This window comes from Agelaius tricolor, unplaced genomic scaffold (genome assembly GCF_023055355.1).
Source record: "Agelaius tricolor isolate 1412-34295 unplaced genomic scaffold, bAgeTri1.0.p SCAF_2, whole genome shotgun sequence".
Classification (NCBI taxonomy): Eukaryota; Metazoa; Chordata; class Aves; order Passeriformes; family Icteridae; genus Agelaius; species Agelaius tricolor.
Window position 1 is genome coordinate 31,112,432 of NW_027269262.1, and position 20,069 is coordinate 31,132,500.

General features: G+C 41.3%; 1 protein-coding gene across 16 annotated transcripts in view; it reads left to right on the plus strand.

Annotated features, from left to right (window-relative positions):
• The window catches only part of LOC139604172 (poly(rC)-binding protein 3-like), a 500,787-nt gene that overhangs the window by 448,540 nt on the left and 32,178 nt on the right, over nt 1–20,069 (plus strand). For all 16 annotated transcript variants that reach the window (XM_071455227.1, XM_071455244.1, XM_071455235.1 and 13 more), the window contains 6 exons: nt 3,738–3,761; nt 3,858–3,890; nt 6,655–6,771; nt 12,679–12,810; nt 15,485–15,613; nt 16,437–16,580. In XM_071455227.1, coding sequence (XP_071311328.1) covers nt 3,738–3,761; nt 3,858–3,890; nt 6,655–6,771; nt 12,679–12,810; nt 15,485–15,613; nt 16,437–16,580 — 579 coding nt within the window. The remainder of the gene's footprint in view (nt 1–3,737; nt 3,762–3,857; nt 3,891–6,654; nt 6,772–12,678; nt 12,811–15,484; nt 15,614–16,436; nt 16,581–20,069) is intronic.

The window sequence follows — 20,069 nt, forward strand, 5'->3', positions numbered from 1 at the left end:
AGACATGATCTGTTGTCACCAGTACTTTCTAGGGGCTTTCCTAGAAAAAGCTAAGGCCCCAGAAAAGTCTGAAGTGACCCAGTTAAAACCATTCTATTTTTTAGGTTTTTTTCCAGTAATTTGTATAAAGCAAAACTCTGAAAAATTCTGAAATGTCCATGTAAAGTTAATGCTTCTCTCTGCCCCTGTGACCTTACCTCACATGGTCAAGCAGAATCCCATCTCCCAGAGTAGAGGGAGAGATGGCATTGGCTTGGATGTTTTGTGACCGGTTTATAGAATAAGCTCTAAAGTCACCTTTTGATGAGGGGAGATTTGAAGTAGTCCATGTGATTACAGTGACATTTGCTAGCATGTTTCAAGGAACTGGTCACCAGTCTTACTGAAATTTTTTTTTCTCAGTGGTATTCACACAGTTCTTCTACTCATTTCTTTGGTAGCTTGTGCTCTTCATTAATAAATAACAAAGTGATGATCGGTCATGTAGAATTCTTGTCCCCACTGAAATCCAAAGCAAAACTCACAGAAAATTCAGTGAAACAATCAGCTTGAGAATCTTTTAACTCTATGCTCTCCTTTGCTTGTTTAAATACTCCTTATTTCTGTGTTAGAAATGGACCATCTTTTTTACTAATGCTACAAACAGTACATGACTTTTCTGTTCCTAAAGCAAAGTATTTTCTCCTATTTCCAAGGAAGATATTTTTGCATTTGTTACCCATGACCCATCCATTCATTTCTGAAAGAACAGCATCTCTCATTATGAGCCAAAAGATTGAATGGCTTGGGACACATTTTGTATTAAGTTTATACTGACAGAGCCTTGGAGGTTCAAGACTAGGCCTACATATTCTAATGAAACTTCAGGTATACAAAACCTGAAGTTATACCATGGACTGCTTGCCCATAGCAACTGAAACAGAATGCTCTTGGCCCTAGCAGAAGGTCCTTCTACCTCCTAAGAATTTTTTATGAAAGTAATTATTTCTGAAAGCTGGAACTGAGAAGAATGGAAGAAGTTTTTAAGATAAAACTGCCAGATGTGCTAAGTGGTCACATAGGAACTACTGAACATGGGGGATTCCCAAGCCTTGTCATCACTGAGAGCCTTGCTCCCTGTATTGCCCATTCAGCAATTACTGTGAGATTGACAGTTACAATGAAAATGTAAAAAACAGTAAGATCTTAAAAATCTGTGTCCCAGATTAGTGTCACTGCTAACAAAAAAGCTGCATCTCATTTGGGAACCTACACGGCATGCTGGTGTGGCTGTCTCAGCCGCTGGAAGAGGGGTGACCTAAAGCTGCATATTAAGAGAATATTACAATAATTTAGTTACAAGACAGAAAACTGCAGTGAGCCCTTTCATTCCCATTCTCACAGAGCTGCTTCTCTACATTGTATGTACAGAGGTGCAGATATCTCATAGTCCCAAATGGACATAAGCAGCTTTGCCAAAAACACTCACACAGCTGTGTCAAGTGTAAGGTGTCAAGTGTAAGCTGTGTCAAGTCTTACACTTGCCAGCAGAACTGTAGGTTTGTAAAGCAGATACCACTGGAAGATTTGCACTCCTCTCTGGACAGTATCTGTTCTCAGGTCAGTGTATACAAGAGTGCAGAATGCCATCTTGAGAGAGCAGTTGGAAGAGAAATAAAAAAGGGAAATGGGAAACAGGAAAAGCACAGTTTGAAAATAAGCCTGAGAAGGGGCCTCACAGGATTGAGCAACTCTGTGGCTAATAAGGCATTGACTTCACTGGGGATAAGGCTATGGCTGAAGAATCACAGACCAATGAAGGCTGGAAGGGACCCACAAAAGTCTCCAGTCTGACCTCCTGAATCAAGCAGATTGCATTGGAGCAGATTACACAGGGCCTTGCCCTTGGGTTCTGACACCTTTAAGGATGATGATTCTCTGGGTCCCTCTTTCAATGTCCAGCCATCCCCATGGTAATTTTTTTTCCTGACATCGAATGGGAATTTGATATTGTAGCTTGCTTTCCTTATTGTACACTGCAGTAAGACTCCCCTGCCAAGTCTTTTCTTCTTAAGAACAAATGCAGTTCTCTCATCTCTCCTCATGTGTCCTGTGCACTGGTCCCCTGACCAGCTTGGTGGCCCTGCATTGAATTCACCTCAGTGTGTCCTTGTCTGTCTTGTACTAGGAGCCCAAAAGAGGCCACAACCCTCCAGGTGTGCTCTCACAAACAGGATGACAAAGAGCCATTTGCCTTAGCCTGCTGGCTACACTCCTGCTAATACAGTCCAGCCTTTGATTGAGCAGTGTGCACTGCTGATGTACTCATTTATTTATGTAGAAGTTCTGAGTTAGGACCATTGGGACTTTTTCTGCAAAGTCAGTTTTAAGGTCACGAGTTTTTGTCCAGCTTGTCCTCCTGCATGGGCTTTTTCCGTCACAGACATGGGGCGTTTCATCTGACTTCATTCTACTCCCTGAGCTTTCTCCTAGCCCAGTTTTCCAACCTGTCCAGCAGTGTATTGACTGTTCTCCTCAGTCAGGTGTTGTGTGCAGACTTGCAGAGAGCATAAGGGAAGGGTGTGCCAGAGTTCATTGAAATAGGTAACTTTGTCTCACTGGAAAGTCTTCATGTCTGGTGAGCAGGATGTGAGGAGTTGCAAGCACAAACAGCTTCATGTTAGGAGCTTATAAACAACTGGCAAAAATAACTCAAGGTCGCTGCAGGTAGTTCTTTCCTGCAGAGTGAAGTCAGTATCACTTTATCACAAGTCCATCACTGGATAGAGCATCAGAGGACAAAAATTTCAAAAATTCTACACTTTGGACTGTGTTCCAGGATGGATTACACTGAAATGTATGGACTGGGTGTGGGGAAGTGGTGTATCATACATCTGAGACAGCTCAACCATCTGAGGCAGTCTTTAACTGTAGAATTAGATTTCACAATTTTTGTATAGAAGAGGAGTTTATTTTCCTTTAGCTGGTCTCTCCATCACGTGATTTCCAGTCTGATGTGGCAGATGCATGATTTGTGTAACATGTCCAGACTATTCATTTTAGTGTTAATAGTTTCATTTTTGCTACCTGTTGGTTTTATTAACCAAGATTTTAACCCTTGAGATGTTGCCAGAACTGCCACATTGTTCCCCTACTGCATGTTCACAGCCACACTTCTCAGTAGTTTCTTTGCTTTGGTGGAACATTGTAGGAGGCCAGTAGCAATTCCCAAATCCCTAAAAAGTGATTAGCAATTATTGTTCTCTAAGTGCTTAATAGGGAGATTAAGACAGGCCACCAGGTGTTTACACAATAACACTTGGTAGCATGGAAATTCAGCTCTCAATATTACAAGGTGTAAGGAGGGTAAATACCTGCCCTTGGAGAAACCAGCAATTATTTTGATGCTTATATTACACCTCATTTTCTCCCCTAGATTGTGCAGTTCTGCTATTTCTTAACTTTTCATTCCCTGATAGGGATTTGTCTGTGTTTATAGTAGCGGGATGGATCTGTAACCACGAGATCGGTTTCTGTTAAAAGTGTTCTTCTTGCACGATCACTTGGCTGCAAAGCTGCATTTTTAGTCCATCCCTTTGTATCTAACATGGCATATTTGTATACAGCAACAATGGAAGGGAGCTATGCTTCACACTGAAGGTTTGAAATAAATGATAGTGAAATAGCTTAGGAACAGCACAAATGCTCTTCTGTAACAAATCGTATCATTCACGGTGTCTCTTTTTTTTCTGTTGCAGGAGGTTGGAAGCATTATCGGAAAGGTCAGAAAATAACTTTATATTCATGTCAAACTATTGTATATCATTTCTCTTTTCTTAGCCCAGGCTAACGGGGTTTTTTTTGTGCTTCTTTAACAGAAAGGTGAGACAGTGAAGAAGATGAGGGAGGAGGTAAGACAAGCTTTGATGTCTTCACTTGCTTCCTTTCTGGCTCAGAAACAGTGAGTTCAGCATGTGCAGACCGATGCTGCCATCAAGTGGGCCGATCATTCAACATCCCTGTTCTTTGCAAGCGGTGGGGTATAAATATGCTGGCCTAAATTAAACATTGTTGTTAATGTAACCTCCTTATCGCTGCAGCAGTCTGGAGTCTTTCATTCCCCTAGCGATGTGCCTGCTGCTGCCTTATCTCAGAACAGCTCACAGCATGGTTCTGTGCATCAGACCCACTGTGTCTTTCATTAGCATATCAACATCAGTCTTGCACATGGCTTGGCCTCTTGGTAGAGTTTCCAAAAATCTGAAACCAAGTGTTAGACTGATGCACGTCAAGTTTGAGGGTAGATACAAGCTTCAGCAGAGCTGGAGCCAGACATGTATAAGCCAGAGCATCTCTCTGCCATGTCTTGGCAAAGCTTTAGCTTTTCCTCATTTTGCAGCTGTGAGTAGGATGTGGGCAGGGTAGGCCTGCACACCTGCCATTGCAATCCTTTGAAAAGGCTAAAGACAAGTAGGATTAAAACAGGGCACTGCATAAATCTCAGCCTCCCCAGTGTCTGCAGGCTTCTTTCCCTGCCACAGAGCAAGCTGTGCTATCTTCAGAGGAGTGTGCAGCTCAGGTGGAGGCTGCAGACCCACACTGGTCCTGCAAGGCAGCACATCCTACCTGGAGATCCATGTAATTTTTCTGCTTTGAAGCAACTGCTGAAAGTATAAGTCAGAAGATAAATCCTACGTTTAAACTTTAGGAGTGCAGTGTATAGAGGATGCCTCAAGGAAAGTCAGTTTGGCTCTAGTAAAGCTGCAGTACATTACTGTGTCAGCTGCTTCGTTGTTTCCTACTCTGATAGAAGGTCTGTGGCAGGGAAATGTCAAAGTATTTTAGTAAAGAAAATTGCAGACATCCATCTTTAAATATACTCAATAGGAATTTCATTGTCAGGCTGACTGAGTTCTGAACTCCTTTTTTGATGACATGTTTTCACCCATATTTTCACACGTTTGCTAAGACTTAAAGAAAAGAAAAATAAAAATTTTTTCCAGTGTACTAGGTAAACTTAATTAAGCATATTTTAGTGTAATTATTAATTATGATCATGAGCAGGTATCTTTGCGCATAAGTTGCATGCACAGAAGGGAAGCCATCATTGGAGAGTGCTCCTGACTTCCGAGTAAAACATCTTAGAGAATACCTTTGATGCTTGGTCGGTCTTTCAAGATAAATATCAAATGTTCTTCTAATCCTGCACCCCTACTGTCATGTATATGTGGTCAGAAGACACTTTATTATTTTTGTTATTTTTTTAAATAATGGAATTGTGTGCATCTTTATATCAGCACTGGACTAAGAGGCTGTATCTCCATGTGATGAAAACTTGGTCACTCTTTAGATTACTACCTTTTTCAGTACTTCTTTAAAAGCAAAATGCAGCTTTTATTTTGACTTCCCTGGCAGATGTGGCAGCGTGCACGCCATCATTATGGTGTGAAATGTAGCTTTGTCTTTGGGGAAATGTCAGAGACAATTCTGTCATTGAGGAAATGTCAGAGACAACTTCAGGTCTACAGAAAAGTACAGAACTCTCAGTTCTGTGCTCAGGTCTGTGGCAGGAAAATTTTTCTATCAGTAGTGTTGAGCCTTGGGTTTTTTTCATACTGTGTGAGGGTGCTGTCATATGGGGAAGCACAGTCTCTTGCAGTAGAGCAGCAGCATGGGGTGGTTAAGGGCTGGACACAACACATCAGCAGCTGTGAGGTGACCCTGCAGGCAAAGGGCCAAACTAACCCAGCTTGTCTCACATTTGCTTCAGGCCCTGATCCCCAAGAAGGTCAGTGCCTGTGGGTGAGTTGTGGCTCCAGAGTCTTGTTAGGCTGCATTAACACATTTCCAAAACTGAAATCTCAGAGCATGCGTAGGGTGGCTCTTACCTGAGGCGGATTTGATCATTATCTACACTAAAGATCCTCTTAAATATATATTAAATTTGTATATAAATTTCTAAATATATAAAACCTCCTGGTTGAGACATTTTCTCTGCACTGCCACAGTGACATAGAGAACTGAGTATACTTGAGAGCAGCCTGGCTTCTCTAAGTCACTTCAGGTTTTCTAACTCCATCCAACAGGCTCCTTGCCCTATGGACACAGTACTGTTGATGTTTCCTGTTCTACCACTAGTTCTTTAAAGGGATGCTCAGTGCATATTGGCTGCTGCCTTCACATGAGGCACATCTACAAGGAGCCTTCTCAATGGTGCAAAGCAGGGCCCCAGCAGAGAGGCAGAGAAGCCAAGCCCCACCTTTGGGACTCCAAACCAGAGAGGTGCATTGCTCCTGGAAAATGCTGGTCCCCCCTGGAGACAACTACCTTCTCTTAAATTCTGCAGCTCCAGTCCTACTTAAGGTTAAGCCTGCAAGAAGGAAGGAAAAAAAAACTTGATTATGCAATTATTTGCAACTTTGAGTTACAGAGGTGCTATTTGCATGCTGCAAAGAGGGCTGCAGAAGTATTTACCCAGACAGAATCCGGCTTCCCGCAGTTACATGAATTTTGGAATGTGATCAGTTTATGCTGAAATTATATGATGTTGGGGCTGCAGTTGCAGGGGAGGGAATTAGATGCCTCAAGGTACTCTTTCCCAAACTATATTCCTAATCCTACTTTGTTTGTTCCCTGGGAAGTATAACTTTGAAAAATATTTGTTCCTTTTGACAGAGTGGTGCTCGAATCAATATTTCAGAAGGCACTTGTCCAGAGAGAATTGTGACAATAACAGGCCCAACAGATGCAATTTTTAAAGCTTTTTCTATGATTGCACTAAAATTTGAAGAGGTAAGCAAATAATTTTTTTTTTCTCTCTTCAAGTTGAAATACAAACACTGTTTGAATTTTCTCATGTTTGCTTTAATGTTAAATAGGATTTGTTTAATGTTCTATTTAATAGCAATGAAAGTGGTTATATTTTTATAAATGCTTTTGGCAGCAATGCTGAAGAAAAATAATGGGTCAATTTACAAAATGTTTGATCATTTCTTTTGCTTTTTGGAGGCTTCAGGGAAAAGCAATTGCTTCTAGTAATGTGTGCTAATGGTAGGAAAAATGTCTTGGAAAAATTCTATTCCCACTGTGGGTTTGATTTGAAAAGAATAATTACCTAACTTTTAACTCTGTTTGTATGAATCCAGTTGGTATTGATGTAAATGTTATATATGTCAAAATGAAGATATAACTCATTTAACTAGAATTTTTTTATCTTAAAAACAAGCTATATGATTACCAATTATCACATTTAAGGCTTGTCCTTTAAAACCAATTAAAGGCACTCAGAGTAAGTAATGCAGGAGTTCAATTCACTCTATGTGAATGTAAGTGTTCTGTGCAGATATGTATCTAAATTGCTGAGATTTCCTTCAGTTTCATGGACCAGCTACAATTAGATATGGTCATTATTTTAAAAGAGAACCTCACAGAAAAGGCAGCAGAGTACAGAACATGAACCCTGGTGACTTTGGAGAGGATTGAACTCCCTCTGCTTTTGAAAATCGTATGTCTAGTCCAGGCAGCCCTCCTGTCCTCTCTGGAGAGGCAGATGCCCCTGCAGGAAGCAGTTCACCTTCTCCTAATGGAGGAGCTTGCAGACAGGTAGACTGAGTCACCTGCAGCTGAAGCAAAGGGCAGGGTCTCGCCAGAATGGATTAAACTAGAGGGATGTTAATCCCTTTCTTAAGAGTTCTCATTTCTCCAAGTCAGCAAGGTTAGTCTCCACATCTCCCCACAGCACAGGGAGATGGTGGAATTGATGAGAATTATCAACATGTGCCTTTATTTAGGCACAGCAAATGTTCAAATTTAGAGCAACACAACTAGAAGAGAGCTCATAAGTCACCAGATGCAGTTATCTTCTAGAATCAACTATATGGCTTGGACTTGTAACTTCACAGCATGATCAAAAGCTAGTTAGATTTTTACTATTTCCTGATACTGGGTCCACAATTTCAGGTCTGATAATTAGACACCTTCTTTTTGCTCCTCACCTGACTTTATTCATGAACAGTTCGTGCAGCTTTGTTTCTCTGCCAGCACTGGCCATTACTTTAGATAATTCTTGCCTTTACATCCCTGAGGTTTCCCTTTCTAGATATGTATTTAGAAACTGATTTTATCCCCACACACCTTTGCTTTTGCCAGAGAGAATGATCCAAGCACAGTCTTTCAGAGGATGCATTCCCCACCCATCTCATGACTCTAGTAGTCCCTTTCCACCTTTTTCCAGTTACATTTTATCTTGAATGTCTGTGTTAATGGTGGACAGGTTGCAAATGAAGTTCCACAAAGGCTTATTTAACAGCATTAACAGTCCCCTGTCCTACTTATCATGCTGTCATATCCCTGCCACTGCTGGAAATGGCTCACCTCCTATTACTTTAATTCTTTGCTCACACCCGTGCTTTGCCCGGTGGGTGTCCCCAGCTCCTGCTGAGCAGTTTCCACCTCTTCAGTCTTGGCAAACATTCCTGTCAGGCTCCAGACAAATGACTTTTTTTAATACTGCAGGTGTTAATCCCATTTGTATTTCTTCAGTCCTTCATGGGTTTTCAGATCTTCCTGCGTGATATTCCAAACTTTCAGTATGTTGATAAAATGTCTTACTTTTGTGGCACGGCACATTTTATAAGAATGCTTGGGGAGGTTTTTGCCAGTTATTAATGAAATAGTAATGATTTTAAGGTTTAAGCCTGCAGAACCGCAAGTAATTCTATCTAACCCAATTTAAAAACTTCCTATTGTCATCTCTTTCTCCTCTTCATCTCCTACCCATCATGGACCAATTCCTGTTTCCTCTAGTTTAAAAGGTAGCTTGGTGCACAGCGCCATACCCTCCAGTCCAGAGAATCCTGGAGAGAGCAGTGTCTCTGCTCTCTACAGGAAAAACATGTTCCTCATCCTGTAAAATGCTGAGAGAATCATTAGCAGAGATAATCCCTGCCAGTTCCCACCAAAATGAGTACCCAGTGGAAATAATGCTGCATGTTTCATACAAACATCAAACACTGCATGGCATCAGATCCCCAGCCCACCACCCAACACGACATAGTCTTTGAAACTGCTGTAGGTAGCAATAGGCAAAGAAAGCTGAAATTCAGGCATCTGGCTGGATTTTGCATTTTTTTGCACTTGCTAGTTTTAGAGGGTAGCCTGGGCTCTTCAAATGAGCATTATCAAAGGAGTATTGGCAATCTCTGCAGATCAAGTACGGCTCTGAAATATCTGTATTTAGTTTTAACATAATAGGTTTGTGGTATATTTAAAAGAACAGCAGTAAAGAAACATGTATATATAGTACATATTGTATATATAATACATTATATATATATATATAATCAGTTAGGTTCCCTATAAATCTTCCTGCCAGTAAAATGAGGTAACTGTAACGCTCTGCAGGCAAAATAAAATGCTGTTTCAAAAATTACAAATTAGCTAGCTACCAAGTGCTATTTTTCATGCATATCTTTTTGCTGGAGATTTCTTCAGCCATTTAAAATATTCAGTCCAGCTCTGGTTATTGCAACTATGTTGAAACAGAAGAAAAAAGATGTATGTGTGAGACTGCTGCTTTGAGGGATTATTTTGGTATTTGTCTTGCATGCCCACATAAAGACCTTGAACCCTTAATTTCCACCCTACAGCTGTATACCTAGAGATAAGCAGGTGCAGGAGGTCCTGGAATGCTTTTGTAATGTTAGTAAAAATTTTAAAATATGTCAGAGAGATAAAAAAATGAGAAAGGTTGGGTTTGTCTTGTGGTTGTTCTGTAGCCTTATATAACTCTGCTTTGACAACCTTCCTAATGAAAGTTGCTTTTCTAGCAGTCTTATGATGAATTTACAAGTTAAGTAGGTATTTACATGAATACCTAAAGTGTTCACTGCAGGGGACAAAGAGGGTTGTTAGAAAATTACACCAACCCTGGCAGACCACTGGAATTGCAAGAGGGAACATTTTAGTGCAGTCATTTTTGGACTGAGACCCAAGAAAGGCAGTTGTAACTTCACTGGTGAGTAGGGCAGCTCTGGCTTTGCTTGTAAATCTGCATAATCCTCTGAAAGCACATGGTACTTAAGCACTGGAATAACCAGCAGGCACAGCTCGGTAGTCAGACCTTCTCCAGATGAGTAAGAAAAGGAATTTTGGAATCCTTGTTCCTCTGTAAACATCTATGAAGCCCTTGTTCGGCTCTAGGAAGAAAAAGAGAAAAGGAATGTGATAAAAGCAGTTAGGGTGATAGCTTTCTGACAAACATAAATTCTTGCCAGTATAATTGTGATCAGTTCTGTGGTGGTAATTTCCAAGGGAGGAGCCGCCTCACAGAATCCTCCTTGCTGTGGAAATTGGACAGTTTAACATTTCCTTTGAAACCAGAAAAGAAGGATTTTGGTATATTTTTTTTTTCCGTGGAGGTTTGGTAGAATTCTCAGCTGCCAGGTTAGTTTGTCTTGGGAAGCCGTATGTGCTATGACCTGGGAATTCCAAGAGCTTCTGCTGGCTCTTCAGCACTTCCAGGCTCCCACTTAGCCTGTCTTGGCTGAGGAGCAGCCCACCAAGCAGGGAGAAAGCCATGCAAGGTCCAGCTGTAGTGTCTGCCAGAGCTCTGAAGAAATGGATGCAATGTCACAAAAAGTTAGAACTTAAATAAATAGGAATCTCCCAGCTTGAAAGATGACTGTTCTGTGAAAAAGTCCTGAGCCATCTGTACTAGGAAGCCTGCAGTTCTGAGGGGGATTTTTTTCTGCTTATTTCTCCTTTGTCATGTTTCTAAGCTGGAATAATTCCTGTATGCACTCCATACTGCTGGGCCCCCATGTTTAGATGATGCTTTTCTTAAATACTGAGGACAAAATAAAGAGAACAGTGGCTTCCAGTTCCTGCAAAGTGCTTTTGAAGGCAGAAATTTCAGTGAAGGCTTTGGTCCAGGCTGCATATGGTACAGAAGTAGGAGACATGATTAAATGTTGTGCTGTGTGGCTGATGAGGATTATTCACCTACATGTGCCTCCACCTGACACAAACATGACACAGCGAGATGGCATCTTCCAGCTGAAAAATTGACATAACTTTATCTCAGATACATGGGTACTGCAAAATTCTGTTGTCCCTCTGGCTTTATTTTGGATTGCAGTCTCTCACTGACACAGCCACTAAACAGAATATGAGTTACTACTGGCTGGCAGAGGATTTGGTAGATTGGTAGAGGATTTTAGTAGATTTGGTAGCTGTCTTGTCACATGCAGCAATGCCTTGTTCCATTCAAGATTTTATTTTCTTCTCTTTTAAGCTAATTAAGGTGATACCAAGCCTTTTCTTGGATGAGAGAATGCTGCCATCAAAACTGGGGACACACCATAGGAATCAGTGCTGGTGTCACCAGGCTCCCACACTCGTTCAGTGAGATGTGCAGAGTTGCTTGAAGTGCTGAGTTGTAGATTGGTTTTTTTATAATTTGGAGTCCTGATTGCACAATATTGGCAGTTTTTGTTGGTTGGTTGGTTGGTTGGTTGATTGATTGATTGGTTGGGGGTTTTGTTTTTTTGTTTTTTGTTAAAGTGATAGTCTTTATAAGCATAGGAAATCACATCAGTTCTGTCTGACGGAGCTCTCGTTGCATCATAAGTGACTTCATAGGAAATGCATGTTTTCTCATCCCTGTCCTAATCTTTGGTAACATTCCTGTGGAGAGTATATTAGCTGTGCCATGCCACCTCACAGATGAGCCTTCTCAGCTCATAGCTAGTGTTACCAAAACTCTCTGAAATTCTCATAAGCAGTGCAGCTTGTGGCTTTTTATTTTTTCATCCTAAGTCCCCTCAAAGCATCCCACTATCAGTGAAAAGATAAAATTTATCTTTTTCTCTGTGATGAAGTCTTTAGAGGGATTGTTTTGTCTTGCCTACAAGATTTTGAACAAATAAAATATATTTGACACAATTTAAACCTTGCAACAAGATTAAGTGCTTATGGGAATGTGTAATGTAGTCTCATTGGACATTGGGATACATGGGTGTGTTTCATTACCTGGACACAGGCAATTACTGTTCTGCTGAGCTTTTTGTACTTTGGTTACATAACCATGATGGAAAATATTTTAGAAATTGTGTAGTGATACAAATATTTATGGACCTGCTACAGAAGAGGAATTAAATCTAGAAGGTGGCAGAAGAATTATCAAAATCATCTGATTTTCTCTGCTTCAGATTATTCATGTTCTTTGTCATTCCTTTTTTTAACCATTTTCCTTTGAATCCTGTCTGGGAAGAGACATGAAACGTAGAGACGTATTACACAGTATAAATTTTCTAACTGAGGTGGTGGAAAAGAGACCAAAACAGACCGAAACAGGTTTTGGAAGCCTGTGAATCCAAAAGCCTCTTTGCCTTTTCCACCTATTTTCGCTGGTTTAGTGGCAGACACCACCTCCTTCTCCTAGTCCTGCCCTCTGGTCCCACAGCATGAATCTTGCAATGCCAGAGATCCGAAGGGTTCCTCTGGCACAGGCAGTTTCATGCTTACAGTGTATCACCGGCAGAGCTGTTGTGGTGGGCTTTCCTTACCACAAAAGCCAGCCACAGCTGGTTGCACACTCCCCAGGTCTGCACAGACAGCCTGGGCATTTGCTGTGAGTCCTTCAGTGCTCACCAGGAGTGACAAATCCCCTGCTAATGCTCACTGACACTGTGATTACAGGACATCAACGCTTCGATGACAAACAGCTCGGTGACAAGCAAACCGCCCGTAACACTGCGGCTTGTCGTCCCAGCAAGTCAGTGTGGATCCCTCATAGGAAAAGGAGGTTCCAAAATCAAAGAAATCAGGGAGGTAAGTCTTGGGATGTGTGCTGGGGACACTGGCTAGCTCAGCATCCTACTGCAGTGTGCCCTGCCAGCGTGACCCACCGTACTTTGCTGATCACACCAACATGAGCATGTGTCGACTGAAAAACCTGGAAAAGCCTTGGTCTGAGAGAAGCAGGGGGTCCAGCACAGCTGCACTTGTACTTTTCTTGGCATTAAAGACCACGTGTGAAATAGAGAAACATCTTTACAGTGTATAAAGTCTTTCATGCACAATTAAGCAAAGCAAAGTGACAAATGGCTCTTTAAGTTTCTTTTCCAGCACAGATCCCTGCCCAGCAATACTCCGGGGATCCCAAGTCAAAGAGCTGCAGCCATTTCCAAATTAGTTACCACCCCTACAGTCAGAGAAAAGCCCATGCAGCACTGGGGATTGCAGGCTAGTAGATCTACTTTCTAGAAAAGTGTGATTTCCATGCTCCTTCTCTGTTTCTCCTTAATGTCACTGGGCCACAGGTGACCTGATTTGATGCATTCCAAACACATGCAAAATTTATTTTTAGTCCAGACTTTAGCTAGAGGTACTCATTGAGTGTGCTGGGAGCCACTTTTTTGTCTAACCAAAAAATGCAAAAAGTACCATACTGTGCCTGTTTTAACTCTATCGTTCGTGACTGTTAACAATGTAGCACATGCCAAACCAAAGATCTGATGTTTGTAATCACTCATACAAGAAAATCAGGTACATGCTCAGATATATAGAGAAAATCTGAATAGGACATTTTAGAAAAATTGATTGTTATTCTGGAGGAAGTGACAATATTCCTTCTAAATTTGAATTCATCCCAACATGGGGTGAAGTGTTGAATACTAAGATAACATGTTGATCAATTTTCTAATTTGCCTGTGTCAAAACAAAAGGCTTTTGACAGGCTCTACAGAGTTGAAACTGTTTTTTTTAATCTAAAATGTGGATCCAAGACAGTAGGTTTTAAGGAGCTTTTAAGTTGATTTCTTAGTTGTGTTAAAATAGAAGCAGGCATGAGTGTGAACTGTGTGCTAGTGATTGCTTAGCTCTAGGTTTTACAGCTGTCTATACTTTGGATTTTATATTAAAAATATTAAGTTATGTTGGTAACATCACTCAGAGGACTGTGGGAATGTGCCCAGGACACAGGTTTTTAAAGGTGAGATTGGTCTATTGGCTAAATTAAGTGACTGAAGTGATTATCCTGGTGAGCACAGTTTCAGAAGCAATTGCCTGTAGTCTGGTATAAGGAAGTAAAAGGATAGTTTTTGGCCAAATAGGTGTTTTGATAAGGTTAATGTAGCAAGAAGTCACACTGCACATCTTCCTAAGCATAAGGATAATGTACACATTATTACTTGTTTTTTGCTATTGATAAATGACCAAAGTCAGAGAATAAACAATATTAGCACTGGGAGTAAATGCAGAAATGCCTCTGGTACTTGGCAGTCTTTTGCACTGGATGTACAGATACCCAGGAATGTACATTAAAAAGCAAATACTAGGAAAGAGGGGGAAATCAAGGAGCATCCAGCCCAAGATGTGATCTAATTTCATCATCACATAACACACTTAACAGTTGCAAAAGGAGGGGTCTTTTGTGTTCAGTCATGCACCCAGAAACAGTAGGGTTGCAGTACTATTTTTGAGATAATATTATGAAAAAAAAAGAAAGTAAAAGCATGAGGGATTGATCAAATTATGGTGAAATTCCAAAGTCTTATGGGGCATGGAATTGATACTTTGGCCGTAAACAGAACTAGTGAACAGAAGATGAAATCAGTACATTAATCAGTCTTTGGAAGGGATAGCATGTGTTTTGGATAACTAGCAGGAAAACAAATTAACTCCTTGCTGGCTGATAGAAAGTCAATGGTTACTGAAAATACTTGTATTTTAAAGCCCAAATACTGCAATAACAGTCAGGAATAGATCTTTTGTGCAATATGTTAAAGAGCTTATTCAACATCAAATGCCTGGGTTTATCTCTGTTGGCTGAAAAGGTCTTCCGTGTTTGTGTAATAATGTCAAGGGTTGTTTGGGCCTCTTTTTTTCTTTTTAAACTAAAACACACTAGTGCCAAGATCAAATTTAAAAAACAGTGCAAAAAAAACCCCAAAAGTGGCTCATTACTTTCTTGGTTTCATTAATGAGCTAAAAGTTAATTTAATCAACACTAATTATGATTTAGAAGTGCTTCTGTACCATATAACATAAGGAAGCCCTGAATTTCAACGAGAGACACAAGTCAGCCATGAGTAGATTAAAGAGGCATTTATCAGTAGATTAAAGAGTGACTCGTTTGATTAGCCAAGCTTCTTCAATTATTGGGCTTTTTTCTTCTTATTTTTTATTATTGAAGAGTACTTCATGTCACCCTTTTCACTTTTTAGTCAGCATTGCAACTGTCAGTCTTTGAGAGGGTTAAAATGCTTCTCCTGAAGTTCAGCTCTCACCTACTGAGGACTAACCTCCCTGGGGTGGTAGTGTTGGCAAGCTGGCTTGAACAGCCAAATCCATGCCCAGGAATTACCAAACATGCTCCAGCACATCCAGCAAAGAAAGGACAAAAAGTTTAGGGGTGCACCCCCTCTGTTGTCTCAGTGAAAGACTGGAGAGGTGCCATTGCCTGCATGGCAGTGACAGTGTCTTTGCTCTGTCTCTGCTCAAGTCCACAGGAGCCCAGGTGCAGGTGGCAGGGGACATGCTCCCCAACTCGACGGAGCGCGCGGTGACCATATCCGGCACTCCCGACGCCATCATCCAGTGTGTGAAGCAGATCTGCGTGGTGATGCTGGAGGTAAGCGGGCACCCTGCATGTCCTTTCTCACTCAGGAGATGCTCAAACACATTATTAATAATTGTCAATTGCCATGAGTTCCCCTGGGGTGCTGCCTGCCCTTCCTGTGCCAGGGATTTCCAGAGGCTCTGTTAAACTTGGCTTTTCCTGGTGTTTGAGAGCCTCTTGCAGCAAGGTTTAGCAAAGGCTGTCATGACATTGTTGAACAACAACCAGGTCTAGCTCAGAGCTGCAGTCATTCTGAAAGAAACACATTTTCTATTCTGTTGTAGAATAGGGCAGAAAATATCCAGATCTTGTTTAAAATAGAAATAATTCGGACCAGCGGGGATTTTTTGCTTCCTTAGGGTCAGGTCATTGCCATAAGAGCAGTAAGTTTCATTTTGATGGCAGTTTTTTAGCCCTTAGATTAAATGATACACAAAATAAATTTATATTAAAATCTGGGCCTTTTAGCCCTAGCTGAAAATGCCCATAATTTCCAAGCCATTGACCATTTTCAAAATTGTGCCTCTGTTTCATGAAATGCCTTAACATGCTTAATGAACTTCATAGCTTCATCTGACAGTGGCAGTAATGTAACCACAGGTGTCACCATTCCCTCTTTTGGCCATGCACTCATGTTCTCAGCTCCTCCCTTGAAGCCCAGACAGGAGGCCTCTAGCGTGCTTTTGGTCCGAGGGGGTGGAGGGCAGGGTGGGCTGGGCTGGGTTACCTGCATGCCTTGTTGCCTGAGGTGACCAATATTTATAAAAAGAGATGTCTTTTTACTACATGCTCTGCTTCGTTTTACATTTTGACCACTTTGTGTTTTTGTCTGCAGTCCCCACCCAAAGGTGCCACCATCCCCTACCGTCCCAAACCTGCCTCTGCACCTATCATTTTTGCAGGTGGCCAGGTAAGAGCAGACACCATTTTGGCTTCAGCTGGAAACCACACCGTCCTGGCCCAGCCTCAGCCAGCGCCTGTTAGTTTTCAACTTTTACTCTTTCTTGCCTGGTATAGTATTGATGTGCTTTGTCTACCGTGTGTGCTTACCATTCGCAGGACAGGAGAACACTGCATTGCAAACTTTACACAAAATTGTGACGACCTGGTATTTTACCAAGATTTAACATTGACTTCTGTAATTAAGAAAGGTGTGCCCTTCTGCAGATTGAGAAGTGTCCAAATCAGGAGCTCATTGAGTGGGGCAGCCCTACTTATTGTAGTGGTTGGGGTTTTTTTTTTTTCCTTAACTTGCAGCTTCACTACCAGTATCAGCAGTTTTGTCAATTTTCAGAGATGATGAAACAGCAGGACATTTCTGCTAATGAAAAGTGTAATTTTTCTCTCATAGTTTTCATACTTTTTGGGACCAAATAGTGATTTTTGCAGTAAGGATTTACACACACATAATTTCCACTGCTTGTAGTCCCTCGGGACCAAGTAGCAATGGAATTCCGAGGTGGCTGCAACTATTGACATGCAAGTGTAGACCTTCCCAGCAATGGTGTGGAACAGCCTGATTGATAACACAAGAACAGCATTCCTGTTTCTTTTTTATGTAAAGAAGTTCTGATGATTCCTCCTTCACCTTAAGCTGTATCATTCAGGGTATATCTCATCTGCCTTTAAAAACCAACATGCAATTGGTTCTTCTGTGTCTTTTAGTAATGTCTGAAATGGGTCTGCAGTGTGTGACAGAGGCATAGCAGGAATGCTCTGCCACCACCCATTGCAGGGGAAATGCAGCTTTCTCTGAAGAGACAATGATGAACAGAGCTGATAAATCCCCTGAAAACACCATGGAGGGGTCACAAGGGGACCTGTGTAGCCCCCAGTCTTCGAGCAGTGGTGGAGGAGTGAGATGTTACAAGCTCTGCCTAACTCAAGGGGAAATGGACCCCATAAACCAGCTTAGAGGAAGGCAGAGATCTCTCTACTCAGGATTAACATATGTAAAGCCCCTCTGGCAGCAAGGCACCCCCACCCAACCAGATCTTTTCCCCAAGGTGATGCCAAGGTCTCTTTTTAAGCAATTACCCAATTACTTGCACAGTGTAACATCTGCAGGCAGGTCCCCCCTCCCACCCCATCAGCCCTATCAAGGTCATCACCCTGTCACAGGGTGTGGGCTGATGGCACAGACTGTGTCCCACCTTGGGCAGCTGGAAGGTGGGCATGGAGGTCCTGGTGGGGCTGAGTGCCCAAGGTGCTGCTGGCATTGTTGGTGTGATGACCTGTGCCACCACAATCTGCTGGTGTGTAAGGAAGCTCCTGCACAGGACCACACACCTCCCAAGCATATGCCAAAATGCTTCTGACAGCCCTTGTCATGAACTGTCTCTGATTTTTATTTTGTCTCAGAGTTTTACTTTCTATTCTCTAATGATTTGTTCTGATGTATATCTGGATTTTTATAATCTGGATGTAGTAGCTTTCATCATGTTTGAGCCTGCTTCTGTTACTTGTTGTCATCAGAATAAGAAATCTGCTTCCTTAGTGACCAAAGTTGAATTGAAATGTAAAACAATGTGCCAGAAACTGGTCTATGACTGAAAGTTCAGAATAATTTACTCCATATATGTAAGTTTACACTGCAGTGCTGTCCTTTAAGAAATATTTGTGTGTATGTATATGTAGCAGCCCATTCTATCAGTGTTGTAATTGCCACTGCCTTCAAAGGCTGTATATGATTACTCAAAAGCATTGAAACTGTTTGCTAGAGGGTGCTGAGCAGTTTGTATAAATAATTGAAAGTATCCTATTTTCAGATCTAATAGCTCTTGTCACCTTCAGTTTTATCAGTTAAAAAAGTGTTCTCACTTTTCTAATGCAACCTTGTTGATGTGAGAAAGAATGTAAGAGGCAGACACCTTCTGTGTGCTTTGAATTTCTGTGTGCTCTGACTAAACAAAATCTTTAAGAAAATGCTTAAGGTGTGTTTGGACATCAGTTTGGAAAGTCACTTTAACCAGGTTTCATAGGTGAAAATTAATACCAAAAATAAAATTCTATTAGCACTGTTAGTTCCATTCAACATTTCAGCTAAGCTATCAGAAATTATTTTTCTATTTTAAATTACATCATGGCTATCTTTGTTTGTTTAACACTTAGTAAAATAAGTAACATTAGCTAAATATAATCTCTAGTTTTCCTTAGGAAGTTGGGATTCTTCCACTCTAAGTATTGCTTTTAATTTTCTTGTGCTTCTTTGATACTGCATTGCATAACAAAACTAAAAGGAAACTGAACACTGCCCTGCTCTTCTCCTATTGTTATTTAGCATGTGCAATGGTTAAATTGGACACTTCTATGCTGTGTGCTACATCGGTGGTACTCAGAGGGTGCAGCTTTGCTTTATGAATCTCACCATTATGATGGTCTAAATTGAGGGAGATGTGCAGACCAGGTCATCCCTGCTGTTACTTGCATCAGTAGGGAAGTTGCCCTTGACTGTGATGGAAGCAGATCCACAGCCCATGTGCTCAGTGGAACATTACAGGACAGATGGCTCAATAGCCTCTAATCAGGCTTGAGCTCAGCAAGCCCCAGTCCTCAGCCCCAAAAACACATGGTTCCCCTGACAAGGGCTAAAGCAGACAGAGACTGTTTTCTTAAGCTAATTCAATCAAGTGACCTCTTGGCAGTCTAAGAAATTAAAAGAAGAAATTAAAAATTAAAAATTTTTAAGAAATTAAAACCTTTCTTTTTTTTTTTTTTTTGGTTTCTTGTGTTTTTTTTTTTTTTTGGGGGGGGGCAGGTTTGTTTTGGTTTTTTTGGGGGGTTTTTTGGTTGTTGTTTGGTTTTCTTTGGTTTGGTTGTTTTGTTTTTTTTCACTGGGGAAGAAAATTGAAAGCCCATCATGTCCATTCTGGTTTGATGGTTTTCATGGACTGCCTGTAAACTACAAGTAAACACGGTCTGAGCACTGAATGTTCATTGGTTTTGTTACTTCTCCAGTTTTTTTGCTTCCTCCTATGTACACATGGAAGTATGAGGGAGCAGAATGATGAGTGAAGGGGTGGTTTCTATTAGGTTTGCTGGTGACTTTTTTGTGATGGGTTCTCGCTGGTTTGCAGACCACTGCTTGGAAAACAGCCGTGTAAAAGATGTTCTCTCAGCTGGGTTTGAAGTACAGCTGAGACCAGAAAAGACACCTGTGACCCAGCACAGAGGCTCAGACACCAAAGCATGGTTTCCAAACCCACTGTTTGCCCACAGACCCAGCTGTAACCTCTGTGAAGCTGCTGCTGTGCTTGGCTGAGCACAGAGCACCCCCACCACCACCACTCCTTCCCACTGAGGTTGTCCTCATTTAGTGAAAAAGTTAAACAAGTTTCACTTGCTTGAATACATGTTTCCTTTAGACCCACTGATGACGGTGATCACTTGTTTTTGTGGAATGGAACCTTTCCTAGTGATATATAACTCATCAGTGATGCCCATCCCCTATAGATGCGCATGCATGTTT